The sequence below is a fragment of the Dendrobium catenatum genome, unplaced genomic scaffold, assembly GCF_001605985.2.
Source record: "Dendrobium catenatum unplaced genomic scaffold, ASM160598v2 original_scaffold_86555, whole genome shotgun sequence".
NCBI classification, from domain to species: domain Eukaryota; kingdom Viridiplantae; phylum Streptophyta; class Magnoliopsida; order Asparagales; family Orchidaceae; genus Dendrobium; species Dendrobium catenatum.
The window spans coordinates 261,666-286,817 of record NW_021404996.1 but is presented as its reverse complement, the minus strand read 5'-3'; the positions used below and the strand labels follow the sequence as shown (position 1 = coordinate 286,817).

The 25,152-nt window shown below is 35.3% G+C and overlaps 2 protein-coding genes across 5 annotated transcripts; one reads left to right on the top strand and one right to left on the bottom strand.

Annotated features, from left to right (window-relative positions):
- Positions 1-1,565: 1,565 nt before the first annotated feature.
- LOC110116601 (glutamic acid-rich protein) lies at positions 1,566-11,031 on the top strand. Its single transcript, XM_028691928.1, has 13 exons — positions 1,566-1,704; positions 2,017-3,207; positions 3,288-3,321; positions 5,233-5,309; positions 6,473-6,532; positions 6,690-6,800; positions 6,891-6,953; positions 7,207-7,293; positions 7,447-7,489; positions 7,538-7,960; positions 9,485-9,597; positions 10,601-10,631; positions 10,722-11,031. Exons 2-13 carry the CDS (start codon positions 2,044-2,046, stop codon positions 10,841-10,843), a joined length of 2,328 nt encoding a protein of 775 aa, XP_028547761.1. The 5' UTR covers positions 1,566-1,704; positions 2,017-2,043; the 3' UTR covers positions 10,844-11,031.
- A 1,335-nt stretch (positions 11,032-12,366) lies between these two features.
- On the bottom strand, positions 12,367-25,152 carry LOC110116599 (ultraviolet-B receptor UVR8). Of its 4 annotated transcripts, XM_020850248.2 has the most exons (10): positions 24,959-25,151; positions 24,745-24,843; positions 24,376-24,662; positions 23,722-23,915; positions 23,606-23,653; positions 22,568-22,640; positions 22,162-22,333; positions 18,796-19,227; positions 18,417-18,608; positions 12,367-12,595 (listed from the first exon to the last, which is right to left on the bottom strand). In XM_020850248.2, the coding sequence occupies exons 3-10, from the start codon at positions 24,626-24,628 to the stop codon at positions 12,520-12,522; spliced, it is 1,440 nt and encodes a 479-aa protein (XP_020705907.1). In that variant the 5' UTR covers positions 24,629-24,662; positions 24,745-24,843; positions 24,959-25,151; the 3' UTR covers positions 12,367-12,519. The 4 variants fall into 4 exon arrangements, with proteins under 4 accessions (XP_020705907.1, XP_020705910.1, XP_028547756.1 ...); XM_028691923.1 differs by lacking the exon at positions 12,367-12,595 and having other exon boundaries at positions 18,466-18,724; positions 24,959-25,152; XM_020850252.2 differs by lacking the exon at positions 12,367-12,595 and having other exon boundaries at positions 18,466-18,684; positions 24,959-25,152.

Genomic DNA, 25,152 nt, shown 5'->3' with positions numbered 1-25,152 from the left:
TTGTTGTCTCATAAATGTTACACCCTCTCTCTTATCTGATTGTGTGTCAGATTTTCGTATAAAATTAAGACGTTAAATTTTATATTTCTCTACCGATGCGAATACTCCAGGACGTAACAATAATTAGGCACAAAATAATGTTTGTTCAAATCTGATTTTATGCAAATTAAAAATAAATAATAAAATAAACAATTTTTTAAACAATTTTTGACAAAATTTAAAAAAATAATTTCAAAGAGTATTCCAACTAAATGATTTCAGCTAAGTAGTTTTCGCAAAACATACTTCAGCAAAATAATTTCAACAGAAATGTTTTGGCCAATTGACTCCACCAAAACAGATTTTAGCAAAATAACCTCAACAATTATAGATTTCAGCAAAATAATTTCAATCAAAATTATATTAGCAAAATGGATTTCAGATAAATAAATTAAATATTTATATTAATTAAGAAAATTGGTGGAAATTAAAAAAATATTTATATATTGATTAAGAGACACTTGCATTGAACTGCACAGATCAAATCACTGCCACAGTGATTTCAGAATATGAATAGTGAATTAAAAAAAAAAAAAAAATGAATAGTGAATTCAGTAGAGCTATTTTGCTTTTATGTTTAAAGATCATTTAATAATAATAATTAAATTTAATATTTGCTTAAAAAATTATGTTTGTCAAATATATTTTTCTATAATTTTTTTTTACTTTTAAACAAACATACAAATAAATAAACATTTATGTTTAAATATCCAAAGAATTTTAATTTAAAACATACATACAATAATTAAACTAATTTCATGCATACATTAAAATAAATTTAATTTTAAAATATACATACATCTTCCTAAATAATATATAGGAAAATTTGACTAACTATGATCGATGATGCACGAATTAGAGAAATATGTCGATTATTTTATTTTTTTTGAGGAATATGCTTGAAAGTTTTGTACTAACTAAATTATATATTTATATTGCAAGTTAGAAAATTTATGAAGGTAGAGTAAGAGAGTTTTACGTCCTTGCACAAAGATTCAACACGAAAATAAAATAAAATAAAAAATACAAAAAAAATTTAGGCGAAAAATTAAGAAGATGGATGGATAAAGTTAGCCCATATTCCATATTGGAATTTATGCTAATATTTTATAATTTAATTTATGCTTAATGCTCAACTTATTGAAAAAATAAGATTAAGGGTCGGGGCTATCCACCACCCGCCACCGAACACCTTTGTTGCCTACTATCACCGCTACCAATCTGCCACCACACATTGTCAGTCGCCTGTCGGCTACCATTGTTGCAGACCATCACCCGCCATCATCACCACCCACTATTGTTTACCGCCAATCACCACTGCTGCCACTCGTCAATCACTACTAACATTGTTGTCGCTCGATACTATTATTAGATATTATACTATATTTATTTTATATCAAATCAAATAAAAAATATATACTTCTATATTTACTTTATCATTTTTCAAACATCTTCTAATTTTATTATTATTATTATTATGTGTGATTTAATGACACGTGGCAACGGCGAATAAAGCCGCTAGAGGGGCAAAAAGGTAAAGGTACAGTTGGTTCCGTCCGGCGAAGAGTGAGCAAAAAATCTCTGTTTTTTCCGGGAGTCAAGTAGCGCCAGAGTGGGAAGAAGAGCTGAGAATTCGACGGAGGGCTCGCCGGTTCTTCGTCATCTGTGAGTACATGGTTTCTCATTTTGAGCGGTTTTGGTCGATTTTTCGTTCTGCAAATCGATACTTTTATAGCTCAGGGACGGGAGTTTAGGGTTTTTGAGATGCTTGTAAAGTACCCTTTTTTTATCTTTTTTTTTTTCTGTTTAGCGTTTGGTTTTGAACTTCCAATCCTAAATGCTGTGTTGTTTTTCTCGAATTTTGTTCGTTAAATGTGCCGTTTTGCTTTCGTATTATTCTTTGATTTTTTTTATCTGTTAGGGATTTTGAAAGAAGCCTTCTTGTATTGTTCATCGTCGGATTTTTTTTTCTTGAAGGATCGTTTTGCTCCTGCATTTTCTGGAATGGAGGAAGAGGAGCAATCATGGGAGTCAAAAGAAGGAATATTGAAAAATGTCACTGATCCACCTGACGGTGCAGTTACAAAAGTTTGTACTGAGATAAAGAATGGAAATGGAAATATGAGGGAGGAAGTCAAGAATTATGAAAATGAACATGATAGTTCTGAAGAATTCAAGGAAGTGGTGAATTTGAAAGAACGGAAGGACGGGGAGGAGAGGAATAGTGTAAAACAAATTGAGAATAGGGAAGAAGGTAAAAATATAGAGGAAACCGAAGTTGTGATTGAAAAGGAGCCAAGGAAAGCTGTGGATGGGAAGGAAAAGGAGGCTGTGGATTCTCATGATATGGAGGGAAAGAAGAATTTAGAGAAAAATAAAGATGAGGAAAAGAAGAAGGAAGTGGAAGTTCAGAATGTTAATGAGGTGGAAATTGGGTTAGAGGGAATGGACGGGGAAGTGAGTAGCGTGTTGGAAAGGGTGGAGCTTGCTGGAGATAAGAAGTCTGTAGAAGCTGTGGAAGGCGTGGAATGCAGCAATGACAAGAATGGCATTGGAGAGGATGAAGCTGTTGGAAAGAAGAGCGAGGAAGAAGGCAGCAATCCAATATCAGATAAATCTGTCGAAGAACTGGAGAATGATAACGTTGAAGAAGGTGTGGAAGAGATGAAAGATGTTGAACATGGTGAAACTAGGAGTGGTGACAAGGATGAGGAAAGCGTTTTAGTTCAAGTTGAAGCTAGCGATGGAGGGAAGGCTAGAAAAGAGGCCAAGGATATGGAAATCTGTGGAGCTGAAGAGGTGGTAGAGAAAGAAGCTGCTGATGTGAGAGATGAGGGGAAGCTTGTTGTGAGAGAAGGGGAAGAAGTGAAAAAAGACAATGGCGGAAATGCTGACAAGACAGTGGGTTATAATCAAAATGAGGAGTCTTTGAAAAGGAAAAGGGGCAGAGCTCAAGGACCTTCTGAAGCTGGTGAAGCTAAGAAAAATGGTGGCACTAAGGAAAATGTTGAAGAAATGGAGGTTGAAGGAAGTAGAAAGAATTCTATGGATGTGTTGAGTTCCCCTGTGGTCTCTTCTAGTGACCGTCCTGTGCGTGAAAGGAAAACTGTTGAGAGGTGGGTAGAAGTTATCCAGAAAGCGCCGGATAGAACTGTTATCATCGAGAAGGTGCTTGCTATTCTTTTTTTTCTTCTCATTTGAAAATATAAACATGTGATTGATTGTTTTTTCAATGTTTCTTCTTGTAGGGCCGAGGAACTCCTTTGGAAGAAATACCTAATGGTAGGCTCTCAGCCATCCCGGTTACATGGTTGTATCATTTTCTTCACTGTGATTGAGTATCGGTATATCAAATATTCTTAAATTATCACATCTATTTAATCACTTATCAGTTTTATCTGGGTTTGGCTTTCATTTTCTTAGTTGTCCACATTTCTTGTCCATCAATCCCATATAATTTAGTTGGGTGTGATAGATGATTGGAGTTGTGGTTGATTGGTTTGGGTCTTGCTATCTGGTTCGATTTTATGGCATCATTTGGTCTTGCTTATTTGGTTTTATTTTAAGATATAATTCTACTATATGCTGGAACAATGGATGGAAGATTTTACATAAATAACTCAATTTATTTGGGTTGAGGTTCCAGATTTTGCTGCTGCCTGTTGATGATTTTCTGTGATTTACATTACATTCTATCAACATCATATGTTTTCAAGCTTAACTGTTTTTATTTCAGCATTTAAGAAGAAGGTTTGGTTGTCAAGATTTCTTTTTTCACCATCTTTTCATTCGGGCTGTGTCAATTGCATAATTGTTTTGTAGGAAATGTTGTTTTGCCGTGATTAAGTATTCGTTTGGGACAACTTTTTTATTGTTTTCTAAAGCAGTTTTTTAGTACAAAGATTTTTAGTTCAAGAAAATTTTCAACTAAAAAGTTGCTTTAGAAAGCAGTAAGAAAGCTGTCCTAAATGAAGCCTATGTCATTCGAGCTATTTGTTCTATATTAAGACACTAGGAAATGAAAAAATGCAAAGCAACAAGTATTCATGCCAAATGAAGCAATATGTTATGATGGCGTTCATAACAATTGTTAATTCTATTTGTGAATTATGAATATCACACTTGCACATGGAAGTTTCTTCAGTTGATTTGTTAGTGCAATGAGGGACTGCCATTGTTCAACTTCACCACTTATTGTTTATCGAGTTGGAAACTTTATGGAGAAACTTACAAGTTTATTGGAGAATGAATAGAAGAACAATTAGGAGACTTACAAAGGGAAATACTCAACCACATTCCAAGTTATAACATTTACATAAGGCATATTTATACTGAGGAAAGAAAAATCAAACTCCAAACCGGACTCTAAATATGTTACATATTGAGAAAGGAATATTCTTTTTTGTGCTATTATTGTCACCTTTAACTATATTCATTCACAGCTTTATAGAGATAATTGTAAATTTAGATAGAAAGTCAAGAATGTAAACTCAATATGGCTATATATGGGCTAAACCAAAGCTCTTGGGCTTAGTTTGATAAATTTTATAAATTTTTTTGTTGAGTTTGGCCTTCATTGTAGCATAATAGATTGCTTTATCTTCTTCAAACACATTTCATTTGGCTATATTATTTTGGTAGTCTATGTAAATGATATTATATTTATTATAGTGATTAGTAAAGGATTATTAAAGTAAAGAAATATCTACATAATAGTTTTTTAGACCAAGATTTGGATCGTCTTATATACTTTTTGAGAATAGAATTTGCCAATAATAAAAGCATTTCTTATCTCAAACAAAATATGCCTACTACTTTCTTGAGGAGATTGGTCTATAAGTTGTGACTTATTAACACTAACATTGACAGTTCAAATTTCTTCAAATTTTGCAAATGAGTTTTTTTTTTTTTTTGTGCGAAGAGGCCTCTTATTTTTGAATGTTGGTTGGTAAATTGATCTATCTAATAAGCGATCTTAAACTTGCAAGTTCATTATCTTAATGGTTGCAGGGTCATGTAACCAACTTATTTTCTGTAAGTCTAAAAAAAGAAGTTTTATGATTAAGCATGATATAGAATTAAATTGTTTTATTATGCTAGGTGTTGTATATAGATTAAATTTCTCTGAGAGATACATTATGATAATATTTCATTCAGTTCTGAAGTTATTTATTTATTGCCTTGTCATGTCAGTGGCAAATAACTTGGCTAGAAAGAAGCCTGCAGAATTGAAATTCCTGCATCAGACTCTCTTTGGAAGGAAAGGAAAGGTAGTTTTTATTCTGATTTATTTGCGTGCCTTTTTCCCTTTCTTTGCTTAGGGAAATTCAATCAGATAGAACCTTGTTTTCAAGTTGATTTCGAGGTTTGTTTCTTCTTATTGACTTTTCTCTTCTTCCATTTTTTTGTTTCTATTTTCTAGAACTGTGTATTAAATATTCTTTTTTTCCTCACGCCATTAATACTTGCTGTTTCCCTTCAACTCTAAAGCTTTTCAGTTTAACATTTCTATAGAAACAATTCTGATAAATTCAGCATAATAAATACAAATCATATTTTCCTCTGAAATTCTCGATTATTTTAGATATTTATGCAAAACTTGCTTCTTATATTCCTGAAAAATACTCTCAACTGAATTTATCACTATGAATTCATGTTATCATAATAATTGTTATGATAATCATCACTATCAAAAGTCATATTCCTATGAATATTATGTTTTTCATCTTGTTAACTTTGGTCCTTAAATAATATATATCAAAGTCATGATCCTCATAATTCTATTATGATCCGTATTGAGAACTTTACTATCATAAACATAGCTCTTCCTATCACAATACTTATCACTCAAAAAGAGCCAATCACTTACCCTTGGAGAGCCTTGTTGATGTTTAAGAGTGAAAACGCAGGGGTAATCTTTTCTTGATATAGATAAGTTTATTTTAACCGGAATTTATCAGATATTTTGGCCAGAGTTTATTTAGATCTAGGTTTGAGACTTTCTATGGGCATAAGCCTGATATTATTTACCTTGTCGCTTGTAAGAGGGCACCTTGATTAAGGAGGTTGTTTAGACTCGTATTTTAGGCTTAGATTTGGTAATTAGATATGAACTCAATTGAGTGGGGAATGGTTTAGGTGTTGAAGATAGATCTGATCAAAATCCCATTGTTTAATCATTGGAAGTATACCAATAGATCTAACCACCGACTTTAGTTTCTAAGTTATATCATCCTCTATATAATTTCCTTAGGGATAAAATGGAGCTTATATCCTCATTTGGTTGAAGACTATTTGACTAATTCTTCAGCATGAGTTAACCATTTTTAACTGCTATTTCTTGTTTTGAAAGTGTGGAAATCCATTCTCCATTTCCTTATGATCATAAAATCTGAATTAACCTTTGTAACGGTCACTGAATGCTTGCCTGCAGGCAGTCGATTTTAAGAGCAACCTCTTGCAGTTTTCTGGATTTACTTGGCATGAAAGTGAGGCAAGTGTTCTTGCATTGACAGTTTTAGAATCAGAAGTTTTGATATTTGCATGAAATTTCCTGCAGGCTTTTCTTTTTGTGCTTCTCCATACCTCCAAAATTACCAGCTTATGGTATTTACAGAGATACTATTTGTTCATGTGAAACTTGTTTGCAGGAGAAACAAAGAGCTAAGACAAAGGAGAAGCTTGACAAATGTGTAAAAGAAACTTTGTTGGAAATGTGTGATTTGTTTGATTTGACTGTATCGAAAACTAATACTAAAAAGGTTTGCCTCTGGCTAGTTAATAATTGTGTTTAATTTGCTTCCGCTGAGACAAGATAGTGCTGTTCTTGTGGAACACTTTTGTGATTGCAGGATGAAATTATAGTGCAGCTTTTGGATTTCATGGAAGCTCCTCACGCAATGGGTGAAAAGCAGGTTTGCTTCCTCATAAATTATTATTATATTTTTCTCTGGTCTCTTAAACTTGCAAGGCATGTGGCATTTATACTTATGAGGAATCTTATAGGTTCTTTCCCACCTTTTCTTGTATTTTTCTTTGGTAGGCTAGCATGTTATTTGGTAATGGTTCAGTTTGTTTTGTTTCGGAGTCTGCATTGAACAACTCAATAGTAACACATGCAGAGTGTGGATTCATAAGGATAAGGTTGATTATAAACTTTCTTTGCAGTCATCAAAATCTCGAAAGAGGGAGAGAGCTCCGGAAGCCGATGCTTCAAAAGGTTCAGGAGGCAATTTTGAAAAAAAGTCTAGGCAGGTAAGAAACTAAGTGGCAAATCACTTATGGTTGACTTTCATGTCATCAGCCTCTATCATTATTTTATTGCAAATTTCATTCATGGATTGCTCTAGCTTTGTAAGGCTGTTTGATTAGATTGAAAGTTTCATAACTGTGATGCGGATGCTGTAGAAACATGACAAGACTGAGGGCACACCAAATTCAGATGTAAAGAGTTCACATTACACTGAAGATGATGATGAAGTTGAAGATTTAAATGAAGATGAAGATGAAGATTCAGAAGAACAATCTCAAAAAGAAGATGTCGCACGAAGTCATTCTAAGAGCGATGCAGAGGAGAAGGAATTAGAAGAAACAGGTGATGAAGAAGAAGATGAAAGCGAGGTTGATGCTAAAGTTAGAAAAAGAAAGAAAGTAAAGAAATCTTTAAAAGGGAAAGAAAACAAAGATGTTAAGAAGTCCCCCAGGATACAGGCCTCTTCTGATACTATGAAGAGGAAAAATGGGATCAACTCTATAAAAAATACTCCAAAAGCTGATGGAAAAAGCTCTTTGAAGACACCACCCTCCAAACATTCAAAGGCTGAGAAAAGTAGTGGTGAAAAGGCCTTGTCAAGAACAAAAAAGGATGCTGAATCACCTAAGAAATCAAACTCAAAGTCAAATTTGAAGGAGAAATCTTCTGGTATGCTTTTCTCATACATTTAGTACATGAAAAAGTGGAGAGTTCAATAAATTACCTCTTTCTAATTAGATTACTTTTTGACCAATAACTGTTATTTCTACAATATGGATGTGATGGTTGAATTGGGGTTATAGTTTAATATTAATATTTTTTGTGGATAGTTTATTCTTCGACAGTGATTATTTATGGTAACGGATTTGAACAAAAGAAGTTTTGAAGAACTTTTTGGTGGTGGGTGTTTAGGTTGAGGTGCGGGGAAGACTGAGGAGCGAATGTTTCCTCAAAATGTAAGCTTTTATGGAAGTACTTGCTACTTCAAACATCATTACCTCATTAGTCTTAAGTTTGTGTGTTTTTTTAATGTTTTTAGGGTAGCAAGTAATATGAAAGAAAGTTTAATACTTTGTAATTTCTATTACTTTTTATACTCTGATTTGGGAAGAATAAACAACTATGATAGTTATGCATCATTTTTCTTGGGCAACATGGAACTCTTCTCCAAAGAGTTAGGAGGGTGGCAGAATTGGCTTGTGTGCATCTCATGGCTTGGCAATATAAGTAGTAGATATGTATGTACGAGGATCTTGGAGCATTCAGATTTAGGCATTAAATGAAGTATATCGACAATGTGGGCGTGGTGTCAATGATTAGGCGGTATTGATGACAATATGAAGTCAATGTATTCGTGCATCAATGGTGGTGTCAATGATATTGAATCAATTAGAGTTTTTTAATCTTGAGTTTTTTGATGCTAAGTGAAGCTAAAGGAACTTGCAGGATGGGTAGAGCATTCGAGGGACTACTTGGGTAGGCAGAGTTTGTTGGATTGGAGGGGCTTATGTGGGAGAAATTATTCTGGGCGGAGACCGGACGTAGAACGTCATCCAGAGACCAACTAGAATGCGCCACATCAGCGGTACCAAGCCGCGGCATTGAGCACATGGGTGACATGGCGCATTATGGTTGGTCTCTGGATGGGATTCGGCATCCGCATAGAATAATTAATCCTTATATGGTAGGTGAAGGATGTGGATTGAAAGGATTAGTAGGATAGGTGGAGTTCATGGAATGACATGTTTGGTGGGGCTGGTGGAGTGGAAATGCCATCTATTCAATCGAACCATTGCAACATAAAGTGTTTTTGGTTATGTATCATATGGATTAGAGGACTTGTATATGTTACATAACCATGATATGATTTATGATGATGTGTCTTTATCACATGCACTTATAGGTTGTTGCTAAGAATTAGCTTCTATAAAAAATGATGATAATATGATAATTGCAAAAGATAGTTTTACCCTGCATTTGAACTGTGGACATGATGGGCAAAAAAAAAAATTGAAAGAAAATTTCTTGCTCCCTTGTTATTTGGTTTGACATATTTAATTTTTGACTAGGAGCTCATGTCATTTTACTCTTCCCATTTCTTTTTAGGCTCTATGTGGACTTAGCAAGTGAATACTGAATCATTTTACCTTTTAAGCAACCTTGTAATTTTAAATCTTCTTGCTATTGTTCAAGGCAAAGCATCTAAAAGTAAGAAAAAGTCCAGAAAAGTGCAGAAATCTGGTCCCAGCAAAGCAGAGCTTCTGAAGTCTATATCCGAGATCCTCAAGAAAGTTGATTTCAATACGGTAAGTGTATTATATAGCTTCATTACTAGTATGCTTTTAGGGAGTTGGTATAGTTGCTGCAGATAGATGCAGGCAAATTCTTAAGTTTTATACTTTTCTAGCCTGCTATAGCTTTGGCTGCTCTCAATGGCTGTCATGTTTCTACTTAATTAACTTCAGTCGTTGCAGTTGCAGTACTTGCAAACATTTAGAGCTACTTTGTTTCGATGTTAGGTATTAGTATTGTTAGAACCAAATTGAGAGTTTAGTTTCAAGCTATGTTGCACCGATATTTCTCCTCAAAGAGGCCTGCAAATTCCGACACGTTTCCGATACGACACCCGTCCGACGTGCCTTTGACACATGTCGGACACGCCAAAAATATGTTCGATTAAATATGTATTGGAAATGCATGGCCTTAAAAATTTTTATGAATTTTTTAAATATAATTTCTTTTATTTAAATTTTTTATTTATTTAAAATATAAAATATAAATTTTTTATTTACTATCCACAACATCAAATCAATCGTTTGTACTCAATACCCTATTCATCGAATGTTCTTCTTTTCATTTCTCTTTGACGGGTTGTAAATTTGATTTCACAACAATGCTCAATGTCATCTCAACATCGACGTCTGACGTCGTTACAACAATATTTCAAAATCATCTCAACATCAAAGTGTGACTCTCTTGACATAAATGCTCGACACTAGCAATTTCTACACCCACAACTTGACAAGTCATCTTTGTCCGAAGCCCTCTCCACATCAACGACTAACGCCCTCTCAATATCTACGACATACGCCCTCTTGACATCGATGTCAAATACTTCTGCATAACATAAGCACCCAACTCTTGACATCATTGAAGTTTATTTTGGGGACTAAGCTCCCCTCCCCTGATTTCTAAACACCTGCGCTTGGCATTGCAGCGAGCTTCTGTCAATTGTTTTGTTTTAAAGCAGCATTCATTCATGTCTGTTTACTGTATAGCTGAGTTAAGTACTATTATTTTGCAATGCAGGCCACATTTACAGACATTCTTGAGCTACTGGGTATGTATTCTCTGCATCTAAATTACATTTGCTTTACTCAGATTTCATGTAATAATCTGCTTAAACACATTTTAACATTGCATCACTCAGCTTCTGAATACAAAATAGATCTTACTCCAAGAAAAGCTGCAATCAAACTAATGATCCAAGATGAGCTGACCAAGATGGTTGATGAGGAGGAAGAAAACCAAGATGAGGAGGAAATGCAGTGAAATATACTTGTTTTGTAGTTATTTAGGGGTTCTTAGGCACCTTTATGAAAAATAGAACTGGTTTTTTGTTCATTTTCTTAGTTGGAAAGTACAAAAAAGCTGGTGAATATCATCATTCATCAACCTTGTTACTTTTTGATGACCTTTTTACTAGAAATGAAATCATGGTAGCTGATAATCTAATTTAAGCCCTAAAGATTTTTTTTTTTTTTGGAGCCCTAAAAATTTTTTTTTTTTTTTTGGATGTTTAAGTCTGTTAAGATAAACTCGCACACATCAGATATGCAAGATTCGAATATAAGACCTTTTAATTGATAGTCAAAGCTCATAACCAACAGATCAAAGCGATCTGCGTAAGAGTTTCTTGGCTCTTGGCTTTGATGTTGTTGTAACAAGATTGGGTCGAAGAAGAGCTAGAGAGATTATTTTTTTGTTAAAGAAAATTAAAGAGTAAAATAAATGAGTATTATAGAGATGAATGTTGATCTTGTTTAATGAGGATATATGTTTACTTATAATGCCAATTAAAATAGTTTTTCATAGATTTAAGGGTTTGTAGTATGACTTTGCTGTTTAAAGTTGGCTAACAGCAAAGAGGGGCATTTTTTTTTTTCTCAATCACAAATTTAAAATTATTTTTTTCAAAATTGAATTTTTAAATAAAGCTTAAAAAATTTTCTTTAAACACATTATTTTACTAATTATTTTTCTTTTATAAAAAAATATTAAAAACAACTATTTCAAATGAAACTTAAATCCCCCTTTCGACTCGAAAATTTGAATCAAGTTTGATTCAAAAATTTCGAGTTATGATCATCCTGTTTGAAAAATGCGTTTGATTTGAGTTTAGACCCATTCCGAAAATCGAGTCAGATTCAAATTAACCTGAAAATTTAGAAATTACATAAATTCGAAGTGGGTCGAGTTTGAGTTCAATCGAATAGTGCCGGGTTAATTTTGAGTTCAACTTGTACTCAAATTATAATAAAAAAATTAACACCCCTAGTTCCACCATCATTATCATAATGATATCAAATTAAGGGCTAGAAATGCATTAAATTAATGTGATAATTTTTTTTTTGAACAAAAACAGCAATGAATAAAAACAAAATAATCTGGATATTTCAATATAAATTATATTCATGACTGAAAAAATATTTAACCAATGGGATAAGGATGAAAAAAATTCATAACTCTATACAAAAAATTAAAAAAAAAATTCTGCCTATTTAAAAATTTCATTTTAAATACTTAAAAGTTAACTTTTTAAATAGAGATATAAATAATCTCATAAAAAGATTAATTTTTTTATTTAAAAAATCAAGAGATCAAATTAATACATTTATATAGTCAAATTATATTGATTATTTAAAAAAAAATATAGCACAGCAATTTACATATACCTTCCAAAAATTCATGAAAAAATGCAGTTCCATACCATGTTAATGGAAGAATTAAAGAAAGAAATAAAGAAAAAAAAAAGAAATTTCTTATAAAAAAATATAAAAAAAGAGAGCCAAAGCTAATTAAAATCGGTTCACATTTAAATATGGAAATTTGATATAAAATAGCAATTGCTGTTCTACAATCAATTTTCAAGTCCAATTGACTCATTTTTATTGCTTGCATCAGTCTCTAAGCACTAATAATGAATTTGTAAGAATATGTAATCCTATTTATCTCTTTTCTTTACTTACAATTTCTCCCATTGCCTCTCCAAGATGACAGTCTCCCTTCTCCAACCAATCCTCCCTGAAAAAAATTAAAAAAAAATTGTCAAATGCTTGATACAAGCACAAATGTATATACCTCACAAGAAAAATTAGGAAAAGGGCAATAATGTAATATACTTACTCTCTGGCCCCTTTATGTTTGGCGACAGACCCCAAGAAAAATATTTATTTAGGTTTTATTTGGGACGGCTTTCTTACTGCTTTCAAAAACGCTTTTTTAGCACAAAATTTTAATTAAGGCTTCGTTCGGGACGATTTCCTACTGTTTTTTAAAGCAATTTTCTAAATTTTTTGAACTAAAAAGATGCTTTAAGAATTAGAAAGAAACTCGTCCCAAACGAAACCTAAAACAAAGAAAAATTAATGATCAAAAGCTATCCCAAACAAAACATTAATTCTATACTTGTTAAATTTTCTGAACTAAAAAGCTGTTTTAAGAAGCAATAAGAAAGCTGTCCCAAACGAAGCCTAAAACAGCGAAAAATTAATGGTCAAAAGCTATCCCAAACAAAGCCTTGATGCTTTACCTGTTATGGTTCCTGAAATCCATCCATCTAAAAGCACAAATTGATGTGGTACAGCCAAGTTGGGCAAAATTAGGTTGCAAAAGCTTAATTTTTCACAAGTTTATTATAAGAAGTCAAACTAATCTAATAATAAGCCTGAATTGGATTGATTTGCAATACTTTATAGCTCACTTTTTTTTTTTGGACGAATTTTCTATAATTTTATTTGATTTTTTTTATAGGTTGCATTAATTTCTTTTGCGTGATACTACTGATAGGAAATACTTGAATATTTCAAGTAAACCCTAACAAGATCGATAAAAACAGCAAAATATACTCGACAATTCTAATGAAAGCAATCAAAGCAATAGATTTTATTGTAGGAATCAAATCAACAAAAGGAAACGAAGCAAAGATACAATTGATCCTCAATTCGAGAGGAGGATTGTTATCTCCCAAATCAGTAGACGAATTCTAGAGCCTAAGACACCAAGAGAAAACTCCAAGAGAATACAATAATCAAGCATGTCCTAATTCTCCTAATTTCTTCTTATTAAAAGCAAATTCCCTTCTCTAACCCTAGCTGCCCACCCCCTCTTTCTCTCTCTTAATTGCTCATTAATCCCATGGACCCCACCCCTATTGGCGGCTAATTCAAAGGAGGCGGACCAGCCTTGGTCCACCTTTTATATGTGTGAACCGACCCCTTGTCTAGGGCCGTTTGGAGCGGTCCATTGGGGACTGGTCTAACAATACCCTCATCCCAAAGAATCACCTTGTCCTGTAGGTGAAAGCTGGGAAACTGATGTTTCACTCTCTCATAAGGTTCCCATGTGGCGTCGTAATCACGGAAGCTCTTCCATTTGAGCAACACTTCCTTAGCTCCATCTTCTCTTTGTCGAACTCCCATCAACTCCAAGGGTTCTAGTATCACCTCTAAATCCTTAGTTAACGTCACTAGTAACTTAGAGCTTGCTGCATGATTTCCAATGGCTCTTCTCAGTTGGGATACATGGAATATCGGGTGTAAAGTCATCGTTTGGTGGTAGTTTTAGCCAATATGCCACAGCTCCAATCCTTTCCAATACCTCATAAGGCCCAAAATATCTTGGGGCAAGCTTATCATTTCTCCTATTGACGACTGTCTTTTGCCTATAAGATCGGAGCTTCAAGAGCACCCTCCCCCCCCCCCCCCCCCCCCCAACCCTGTGTCCCCCCTACCTCGAATTGGATGTACTTCTTATGCCCATCTTCATCTTTCTTCATAATTTGTTGAACTCTCAGCAGATGCCTTTTTAACTCTTCCAACACCCTATCCCTCTCCTCCAAGTACTCCACTGAAGAAATTAGAGTATTGTTATGCCCAAAATCCATCAAGTGAGGTGGATCCCTTCCGTACAACATCTTGAATGACGTCATCTGAGAAGCAGAATGATAAAAGAAACACTCACCCCATGATAGTCACTTGGCCCATAACTTGGGTGTCTTCGATACAAAACATCTGAGGAAAGTCTTCAAGCTCCTGTTGACCACTTCTGTTTGGCCATCCATCTGTTGGTGATAGGTGGTTCTCCTCTTCAATATTGTTCCTATAGTATGAACAACCTTATCCCTATCAGATACTATAACCTCTGGTACTCCATGCATATTTACAACCTCTCTGATGAAAGCTGATGCCATTGTCAATACGGTATATGGATGTCGTAGGGGAATGAAATGAGCATACTTGCTCAATCAATCCACCACCACTAGGATCATTGTGAATCCTTATAATTGGGGAAGTCCATCTATGAAATCCATGGATATATCCTCCCATACTCGACTTGGTAAAGTTAATGGCTATAGTAATCCTCCTGGAGACATGGCCATATACTCATTCCTCTGACAGATTTCATATATGGCTAACATCTCTTCCACATCCTTATGCATCTCCTTTCAGTACAACTCTGAAGCTAGTCTCCTGTGTGTCTTTTGCACCCTTGAGGGACCTCCAATATCGCTCCCATGGAACTCCGGAGTAAGTGTGGGATGTGGACAGATGTCCTAGGCATCACAAACCTCCCTTGGTACAAAAGTCTCTCCTCTTCTAAAGATTACCCCGGGTAGCTACTCCCTTTCCTCAGTAAATCAGCCCTAATCTTTCCCAACTTCTCATCACAAGCGCTCTCCTCCTTGATGGCCTCCCAATCTAACATCATTGGAATTGACACTGCTTTTTCCTGTAACTCACCCATACATCTGGACAAAACATATGTCGTCTTGTTCTCCACTCCTGGCCTCCCAATCTAACATCATTGGAATTGACACTGCTTTTTCTTGTAACTCACCCATACATCTGGACAAAACATATATCGTCTTGTTCTCCACTCCTGGCCTGTATTTGATTTCAAAAGCATAACCCAACAATTTGGACAACCACATTTGAAGCTCCTCTATCACCATCCGCTATTCCAACAAATACTTCAAACTATGCTGATCAGTTCTGACAATGAAATGCCTACCTAGTATGTAGGGCCGCCACTTTTGGATGACTAATATAATGACCATCAACTCCCGCTCATAAACTGATTTTAGCCTGGCTCTAGCTGTCAACATCTAGCTAAAATATGCAATAGGTCGATGATTTTGCATGAGCACTGTCCCAATCTGTACACTGAGTGAAATCTGGTAGAGCTAAGACTGGTATAGTCATCATAGCCCTCTTCAAACTCTCAAAAACTACTATAACTGCCTCCCCCCATAGGAATCCGTCCTTCAATTGTTTTGTTAATGGTCATGCTATGGTGTTGTACCCTTTTATGGACCTCCTGTAGTATCATGTTAGTCCTAAGAATCCTCACAACTCCTTCTGATACTTAAGTAATGGTTATCTCAACATAGCCTCAATTTTTGACTGATTTGTTGCCACCCCCTCTTTGGACACAATATGGCTCAAATACTTTACACTGGTCTTGGCAAAATAGTACTTCTTCCGGTTGTCCCTTAGCTGATGCTCCTGCAACACCTCTAAACCCTCCTCAAGTGCTCCCAATACTCCTCTGTCCTATTGTACACTAGGACAAATCGCCTAAGGTAACGTCTGAAGACATTGTTAATGAGAGATTGGAATGTGGTTGGGGCATTAGTAAGGTCAAAAGACATCACCAGGAACTCATAATGCCCCTAATGAGTTCTAAAAACGGTCTTGGGCACGGGCACATCTTCCTTCTTCATTATGATATCCTGACGTCAGATCTATCTTGGTGAAGATCATTGCCCCACTCAACTCATCCCAAGTCTATCCTTCGTTCAAGCCTTAACAATCGCTATTTGAATCGGGTAATTTCTTGACAAAGATCTTTGATTATTGCTTCTTGAAGTGGCCGCTGCAACGTCCATCGACGAGACATCTTGTCAGACTATTCTTGGCTGGAATAAAAGGTCTTCTTGCTAGAATAAGTAGCAGACAGACAATTCTATGTAGGGGCTATAACTTATGAGATCGATCAAGGAAAAAGACTACATTCGAGGCCTGAGGCGGTTGATAGTGTTAACTTAGGAGGCCTCTTGACACTACCTCTTCGAGCAAAAAGAAAAATCACAGAGAAAACTTCTCCAAGATGAAAATAACTAGCAAAAATCATCACGATTGTGTAATGTCATTGTAGGCAGAAAGAACCAAGAATAAGTCAATTACGTACCGAAGATAGATGCCTTACAAACATCGGTAAGTTAGAACAACAACTTGGCAGCTGACAGCAGGTGTCTGGATCCTGTGCTGTCGGGTCAATGGCCAGACGAGCGGTTGAAATCAAATGCGAGCACCATTTTTGCAACAGGACAGCATAAAATTTGCTAGCCTTGTTGATCTTGGCGGGTGGCTAAACCTAGACAGCAACAGATGCTGTGGAGAAGAAAGTGGGCTGTCGTTCAGAAGTAGGTGAAAATCAACTGAACAATAGCTCTGACAACCAAGAAGAAGGTGGAAAGCAACTGAACAACCCTAGTTGGTTCCTGCGGATTGTGAAGGTGGCTGATAGCAACTGGACATCCACGTTTGGGGTTCTGGAATGGGTGAACAGCAACAGTTTGCAGTTTCTTGAAGAAGACAACACCAACTTGTAGTATGCGGTTTCTTGTGGAAGAGGGTTGGACGATAAGTAGAAGAACAAGATGATTTTTAGCGGAGGCGGAATGGTCAGCAACGGCGGCTGAAGAGGAGACGAGAGGGGCGGCCACCACCTGGAGACAATCCAGGATACAAAAAACAAAAACAAGAAGAGCCCACCGGCTCTGATACCAAATGGCATCGGACAAGAGAGCGACTCGGTAACGGACAAGAACGAAAGTTACCGAAACCGAGCAGCTCAGACAAAACCCAAGAACATGCTTCTTAAGAGGACAACACCACCTGAATAATTAGGATACAGAACCCATAAACCATCTCCTCCTCTACAAGACAACAACCCTTATTTATAGTAATTTGTAAGATAAATAAAGGGTCATAGTCTAAAAGAAAACGTAAAATCCAAATTATCTAATTATTTGTAATTAATATAGGGACTGAAGTTTATGACATCCGGCATCAGGATATATCCGTGGTCGAGTTTTTATAGTGTCCAACACGGTTTATTGTGTTCATATTTAGTTTGTTAGCTAACAAATGAGTCAAATATGAGATGCTTAACAAGCTAAAATTTTTACTGGTGAACATCAAGCTGAATGGAAATCCCTATCTAAAACCTCCCAATTCTGGAGCAAAATCAGGCAATATATCATATCCTTGTACTCTTTAGTTGTTGTAAACTGAAAACATACAAATATATTTCATTCTTGTCAATATTTTCATAAAGACCAATAATCAAGGAAAACTAAACAGTATGAAGGATACGCACATCTTCGTTCAGAACTGTACCCCATGAACTACATGAAACCATAAAAATGATCAGAACAAAAGCAATCCAGTTCATCAATTTTCATACTCTCATAAGTAGGTAGGGTGTAGTGAGTTTTCACCATACTACATCACATTCTCAAAGAAAACATATCCTGTGTAGTCAGAAATAAGAGGTACATAAAACCAACCTAGTAATCTGAATACAGAAACAGCACATAAAAAGTACTTTGAAAGATTACAGCATAAAGTATAAGCCTATAAGGAACAGTTCAATAATCATTATCAATCAGTTACAAATACAGAAAGTTTTCATTAACTAGAGTGAAGTGAAAGTAAGAAACCGACTACTTAGTTTAACCTTATTCCAGCTACTTCAGGTTTGTTTCCGAATACTCATTCAACATTTGTTTCTATCGAGTGCTACATAAAAAATTATAACGCACCAAGTCAAAGCATACCTCAAACGTTCACAAAGCCGAGCCAATGCATCTGAGCCAGTTCGGGATGCCACATCTTCAATGAGCAATGAATTGGATTTAGTCACGTTTTCAGCAAGCCGAAATTCACATAGCTCTTTCAATGTGCATGCATCAGTGATAACAACTGAGTGACCACCTCCAGCAGCCAATCTCGTCACTGCACCGACCCACCTGGTAGACAATTAAGACTTCGTTTGAGACGGCTTTTTTACTGCTTCTTACAGCTTCTTTCTAGTACAAAAATAAGCTATTTTAAGAAGCAGTAAAAAAGTCGTTCCAAACGAAGCCTAAACGACTCAGCTACCCTTACCACATATTTAAAACATAGAAGCAGAAGCAATTCACAGAAATGGCATACCAGTCAACAGGAGAAGGAAACCAGGCATATGTGGATTTATCATTAGCTGCCTGGCCATAGTTATTGTAACCCCACCCATATATCCTTCCATCTCGCATGTACACAAGCGTGTGAGAATGTCCACAGGTGACAAGATGTACACCAGAAGGTATGATTAAGACTGGTATATTACGAAACAACATTTCAGATGAATTAGCAACACAGGAAAAGTGACCAGTCTGAGGACCAAGCCCTAATTGTCCTGCTTGACCGCCACCCCAGGCATAAAGAGCTCCTTCAATGGTTCGAGCACACGTGTGCACACCACCACAGGAAACATCTTTGATCATAACCCCCTCAAGAGCAACCACTCTTCTAGGAATCAGTTCTTTGTCTCCATACTGAAGAGAGCAATGCCCAAGCTGTCCCATACTTCCCAGTCCCCATGTATATCTATATAAAAATAAGATAAGAAAAAAGCACATTTGATGAACTAAGGCTTCGTTTATGATGACTTTTTTGTTGCTTTTTAAAGCAGTTTTTCAGTACATTAAATAATTTTTTTTACTAAAAAGATGCTTTAAGAAGCAACAAAAAAGCCAGTCTCAAACAAAACCTAAGCCACAACAAAAATAAATAAACTTACAATTTAAAACTCCAATTAACAATGGCAGAACCAGAATATTAGAGGAGGGAGGGGAAGGGGGCAACTATTAAACATAGCTGTTGATTAACTGGCAAAATTTTCATACTATACATAACTACAATAGGGTTTATCCCAAACATATGAGGATGAGAGCCACCCTTAATCACTTTCTGGTTCCATCACCGCCAGTAAATTCTCATTTGGTTGCTTGAAAGTCCGAAAACATAATTTGAAAAAGTATAGAACTTAGAAAACAACACAGATTTCAACTCTAAAAATACCTTAAAAAATGATGATTTTATTTCCACATTCAAAATGAATGAAAACAAAATTATTATTTTCTTAAACACGACTTTTTCAAATTAAATAAACTGATTCCTAAATCTCAAAGCCAGATCATACTTTTTTACTTGGATAAATTGGGTCCTACATAGTTATAATAGTTTATATAAGCATCAGTGGTTTTGATTTTCACTTGGAGTTACACAAGATTTTAAAAAAATGAAAAAGAAAACACCCAGTTGAAAACCTATATATATTTATATATATACAGATTCACTCTACAAAGATAATACAATATTCATACCGCTATAAAAATAAAGGATTCCATTTTAAAGTGAATTGGCCTTTATTGAGCAGTAATCCTCTTGAACTTTTTGATAAAGATACTAAATACTGCAAATAAGAGCTTTTTGATGCTCACAAAAATCATGTATCGTGATCAATCAAATTGAAATGGAAGAGTTTGCCAAGCAAATACAAAAATTACTTGATTTACAACTCATCTGACCTCGTTTTAGTAGTCATAGTTCTCCAACATTTTGAGCTCTAAATAGAGCTAAATAAATTAGAGGAAAAGCTAGAATGGATGTGAATATAAATTATATATATAAAGACTTCCTATTATGCAAAAATTGAAGCAGGCAACGGATGCATGGTGTGTGGTGCGCATATGTTACAGTGGGAGTGAGGGGATGGGGCTTTGATTTCATCTAACGTCAAAAAAATAGATATGAGAGTACCAGATAACAGACAGGAATATGGTATTCCCAATATTCATTCATGCATGCAAGAATAGAGTTGTGAGAAAATAAAAAAACACATCCACCATGCACTAACTAAAATCAATCTCAACATCTATATGATATGTAGTAAATATAGTAAAGTAGAGAAAAAAGATGATGAAATTTATAGAGATAATTATTATAATATTTTCAAATACATTTTTTTTCCTTCATATTTAACTTTTGATATCAAAACATGAAGTAAATTTCCTATATTTGCATTTAAAACCAAAAGTTCGTAATTTTTACTATAGATTTACAACTAATATATATTCAATTATTTATAAAATTATTTAATAATTTGCTAGAAGAAAAATCTACATAAATAGATGAAAAAAACACAAAAGAGAAACAAAACATTTTTATAACTTTGTATGCCAAGATCAACAATAATAGTGAATTGAATGCCCAATAAAAATGTTAGTCCACAGTGTTTGCAAGGATATATCTTCTTCTCATGCTTAAGGGTATATCGTATTATCCCTTGCTTTGTAGAGTTTCTTTCTTATGTTTGGGTATAAAGATCTCATGGAAGGGAATTGGGGAAAAAATAATGATGTCCCACATTCCCCGTAAAAAAACTAGAGAAGAAATTAGACCTGGAAAGGTAGAATGGGCATAAATACATATGCAGGATAAGTGCATGCAAGGAATTAAGAAAATACTTACTCATTCAAAAGAATAAAAAAATATAAATCAATGAAATTGAGATGCAACTAAAAGAAATATTATTAACTAATTCCAAAGACAAAAGATATAACCAAGGAATCTCGGATGCAAACCCATGAAATTATGCAATCCCTGTCCTTATCATGACTTACCATGGAACAAGCATTGCAACAGTAATTTCGGTGTAACATAAGAAATTGTGCACCAAAGCAAATATCACTTCTGGTTTGTGTTATGCAAAGTTGCAAACATTTCAATGTGGCATAACAATCTGATACAGTTCGGCCTGAACCGATCAAAACGGCTCCGCCTGGGACTGTTCAATTTTACAAGAGGCGGGCTAAGCCGCCTCCTTAAACAAGCTGCCAGGGCTTGTGGGTCCCCTAGGGCAAAAACTAGAGAGAGGGAAGGCGGCGGTTAGCACTTTGGGAAACTATTTTGAATTGGGTTTATTCTAGGAAGGTTTTTATTGGCTTTGTATTAGGAAGTTATATATTTAAAAGAAGAGGGAGGCTAGGATTAGGGCATGCATGATTTGAGTTGTTCTCTTGGAGTTTTCCTTGGCGTCTTGGGCTCTAGACTCATCGTCTAGAGATTGGGAGAGAATGATCCTCCTCTCGAATTGATCCTCGAATTCAGGATCAATTGTATCTTTGCTTCATGTTTGCTTTGCTTTGATTTCCCTAATAAAATCTACTGTTTTGGGTTGATTTTGTTGGCGATTTTGTGTTCTTTCTCGCTGATTTCACCAATTATCGTTAGGGTTGCTTGCGAACTCAAGTAATTCCGATATGATTGCTTGCGAACTCAAGTATTTCCTATCACAATCTTCCTTAAATACATGTGAATTACTCTAGACTATTATAGACCACAAAACAAGGAAAACGTAGACATTGGGAAATAATAGTTACAAATATTCTAAACAAGGGCAACAGTGCTAAGGCAGATGAAAACCATTAGTCTTTGAAAACAGATACTCAAACGCATCAGTCCAGGCAGAAGACTTACAGCTCACCATTTTCTGATATAGCTGCCGTATGGTTCTCCCCACATGACACTTGTGTAATCTTCACAAGTTCAGGGGCTTCATCTAGAAATTTTCCATAAGCATTCAACGCACGAGATCCCTGTAGACCTTCACAAGTAAAACCTCTTCCAAGTTGACCATACTCATTGTAGCCTGGTGTGGAATAAAAAAAGTAAGCACCAAATCTAATTAAATTACGAAATGAAGTTGACGAGAAAAAGAATCTAGAAACTCTCAAGCACGATCGAAAACAATAAATGCCACCATCCCCTAAACATATTGAACAATAATAATAATAATAATAAATAAGCTTCTCAGCATGCATAGAACTTCTCAACACTGGATGTTTATAGATAAATGCTTTAAATCCACTATAGAAAAATTTACCCCACGCTTGCACTAAACCCTCATCAGATAAAGCCACTGTATGAGCTGCACCACACGAGACTTGGCGTATGACCTGTTCCCAATGGAGAATAATAGCAAGTTACAAACCTCTAAAAATTACTAAGCTAAAAGGAATCTCCAAAGAAACGCACTGCAGGGTAATATCATGAGACCAGAGCAATGACAGGCAAATAACAAGACTCCTTTGTATTAAAAAATAATAAAATATAATGCACTAACTTTTACCAGTGCATTTTATTAAAGCCTGAGAATGACAATATTAAATTGGAAGCACATCATATATAAAACAGGCTATGCACTTAATGGCTCTGAAAACTTCCATGAAGTTGTAGACTGAGCCAGGATGAAAACATTAAAAAAAAAACAATTTTATGTTTCCAACAAAGATGGATCAGAAGAGGTAAAATTCCCTTCTAGAAAACAAATATTTCAACTTTCTAATGAAGCGGTCAGCTTTTAGAACAGATTGAAATGTCAAAACTATGAATTATGTGAAAGTGCTTCTGAAAAAGATGACAGCTCAATGAATTGAATGGATATAAAAAAGAAGGAAAAAATATCTTCAACCACAGAAATATTATTCATAAAGCCTTTTTCTTAAAATTTTGAGTCAAAACACACAATCGTTTGCGTGAAAAGATAGAGATTTTGAACTGATTTCAATTCAACCCTATTTTATAATCAACACCTCATAGCAAACATAATGAAACTAGTATGGTAAATCATTTGTGAGCTACTGAATTGGGATAGACCCATTGCATCACATAATTTGAAGATTACCAATACAATATATAAAGTTTGACTTGAGTTTTGATGATTGTAAATATCCTATAAAATTCTAGACATTGAAGTTTTCATAACAGTAATGATCCCAAAATTTTCATCAAAATGCTGTAAATGGTGAAACAAGAACGTCAAGAGCTAATGGATCTGAGGCCCTCCACTTTGAGGCAAACTACAAACATGCTACAAATTAAAATTGATGCAAAATGAATGAAAAAAATGGATGTTTCTTACAGTGTCAGGAGAAAATGCCCCCCAATATAGGCGAGGATAATTGGAGCCCTGACAAGACCAGGGTAAAACTGTTAAATAACAAAAAAACTTGCATATAGAAAAGAAGAGGCCAATACCTGATTTTGTCCCCAAACCCAAAGCCTTCCAGTAGATATTGAACCATCATTTTCTCGTGGTTCTGCAATGGCAGCGGTGCAATGTGCTCCACATGATACAGATTTCACAAATTCAGTTTGCAGTAACTTAACTTTTGTTGGGTGCTTTGCGCTTTCTTCAGTTCCATCTCCAAGCTGACCATAGTCATTAGAACCTAGTTTAACACTTACTTAGATTACACTACAGCTAGAAAAGTAGAACAAAACTTCGAATGATAGATAATGGCAAATCTATTGATTCAATGGTATACTATTCATTATTTCCATTTGTAAATGAATATATCTGGCTCAATCTAGATTTGGTTCCAGTAAAGCAACCAAGAAGGCAAATGAACAAGCAGTTACTTACATCTCATATAATATCAAGTTCTAATAAAAATGAAAAGAATAATAAGAAAACCAAAGCTGTGCGATTCAAAGAACTAGAAAACACAAGGATTCTAAATTTGGCATCCCAAATCAAGAAGGGAAGCGATCATAACTGTTCAGTTAGCTGATGACGCACTTAAAAAAAATATATGTACATCCCCACCCCCATCTAACTTCAAATTCTACATTTTCGAAGATAGAAAAGAAATCTTCACTAATGAACATAACACAAGTTACAAAACAAACCCCATGTGTACAGAGACCCATCCGATTCAACGGCTGCAGTATGCTCGCGGCCACAAGCAACATCTAACCATCGCAAGTTCTTCCCTCCGGACGCATTAAATAGCTCCGGAGAAAGTTGCTTGGGGATCCTCAAGTGACAATCCTTTTCTTTTCTCGCTGTTTGCCCACAGTGATTGTAGCCCCAAACATAAATCGCACTCTTCATGGGGAAGTTCACGGGTCGAAAGTCGCACAAAACTTCGTCCACACCCATTTTCCCACACCTACTTGCTGTCCAAAATGATTAACTACAAAGAAAAAATAACTAACAATGTCAAACAAAATAAAATAACGAGATAGAAGATCGGCGCATCACGCGATCTGGTTTACCTTCAATGAGCTTCTAAATGGGGATCCGGAAACACAGACTCACAGGTAACGGATTCCGATACTGCAGCTTCGTATTATCTCCCGGAAGATAATGGAAACCTACACAGATGCGATGAAATCAAGAAACTAAACAAAGCCAGAACATCTTCCACATCCTTGGAAAGAAAATAACTCGCAAACATGGTAAATCGTCGCAACGAGCGATCTGGATTACCTCCAGCAATCTTTCAAATTGGGATCGCAACTCCGAAATCGTAGCTCGGTATGGTCTTCAAACCTGCAAAACCTCGAATTCGATGGATGCCTAAACAGATGCCATGAAAGATCAGAACCAGAAAACGTAAACAAACTAATCGAAAGAGAGCGACAGAGAAATTTTTCAGCGATTGAAAAGATCACCGACCATAA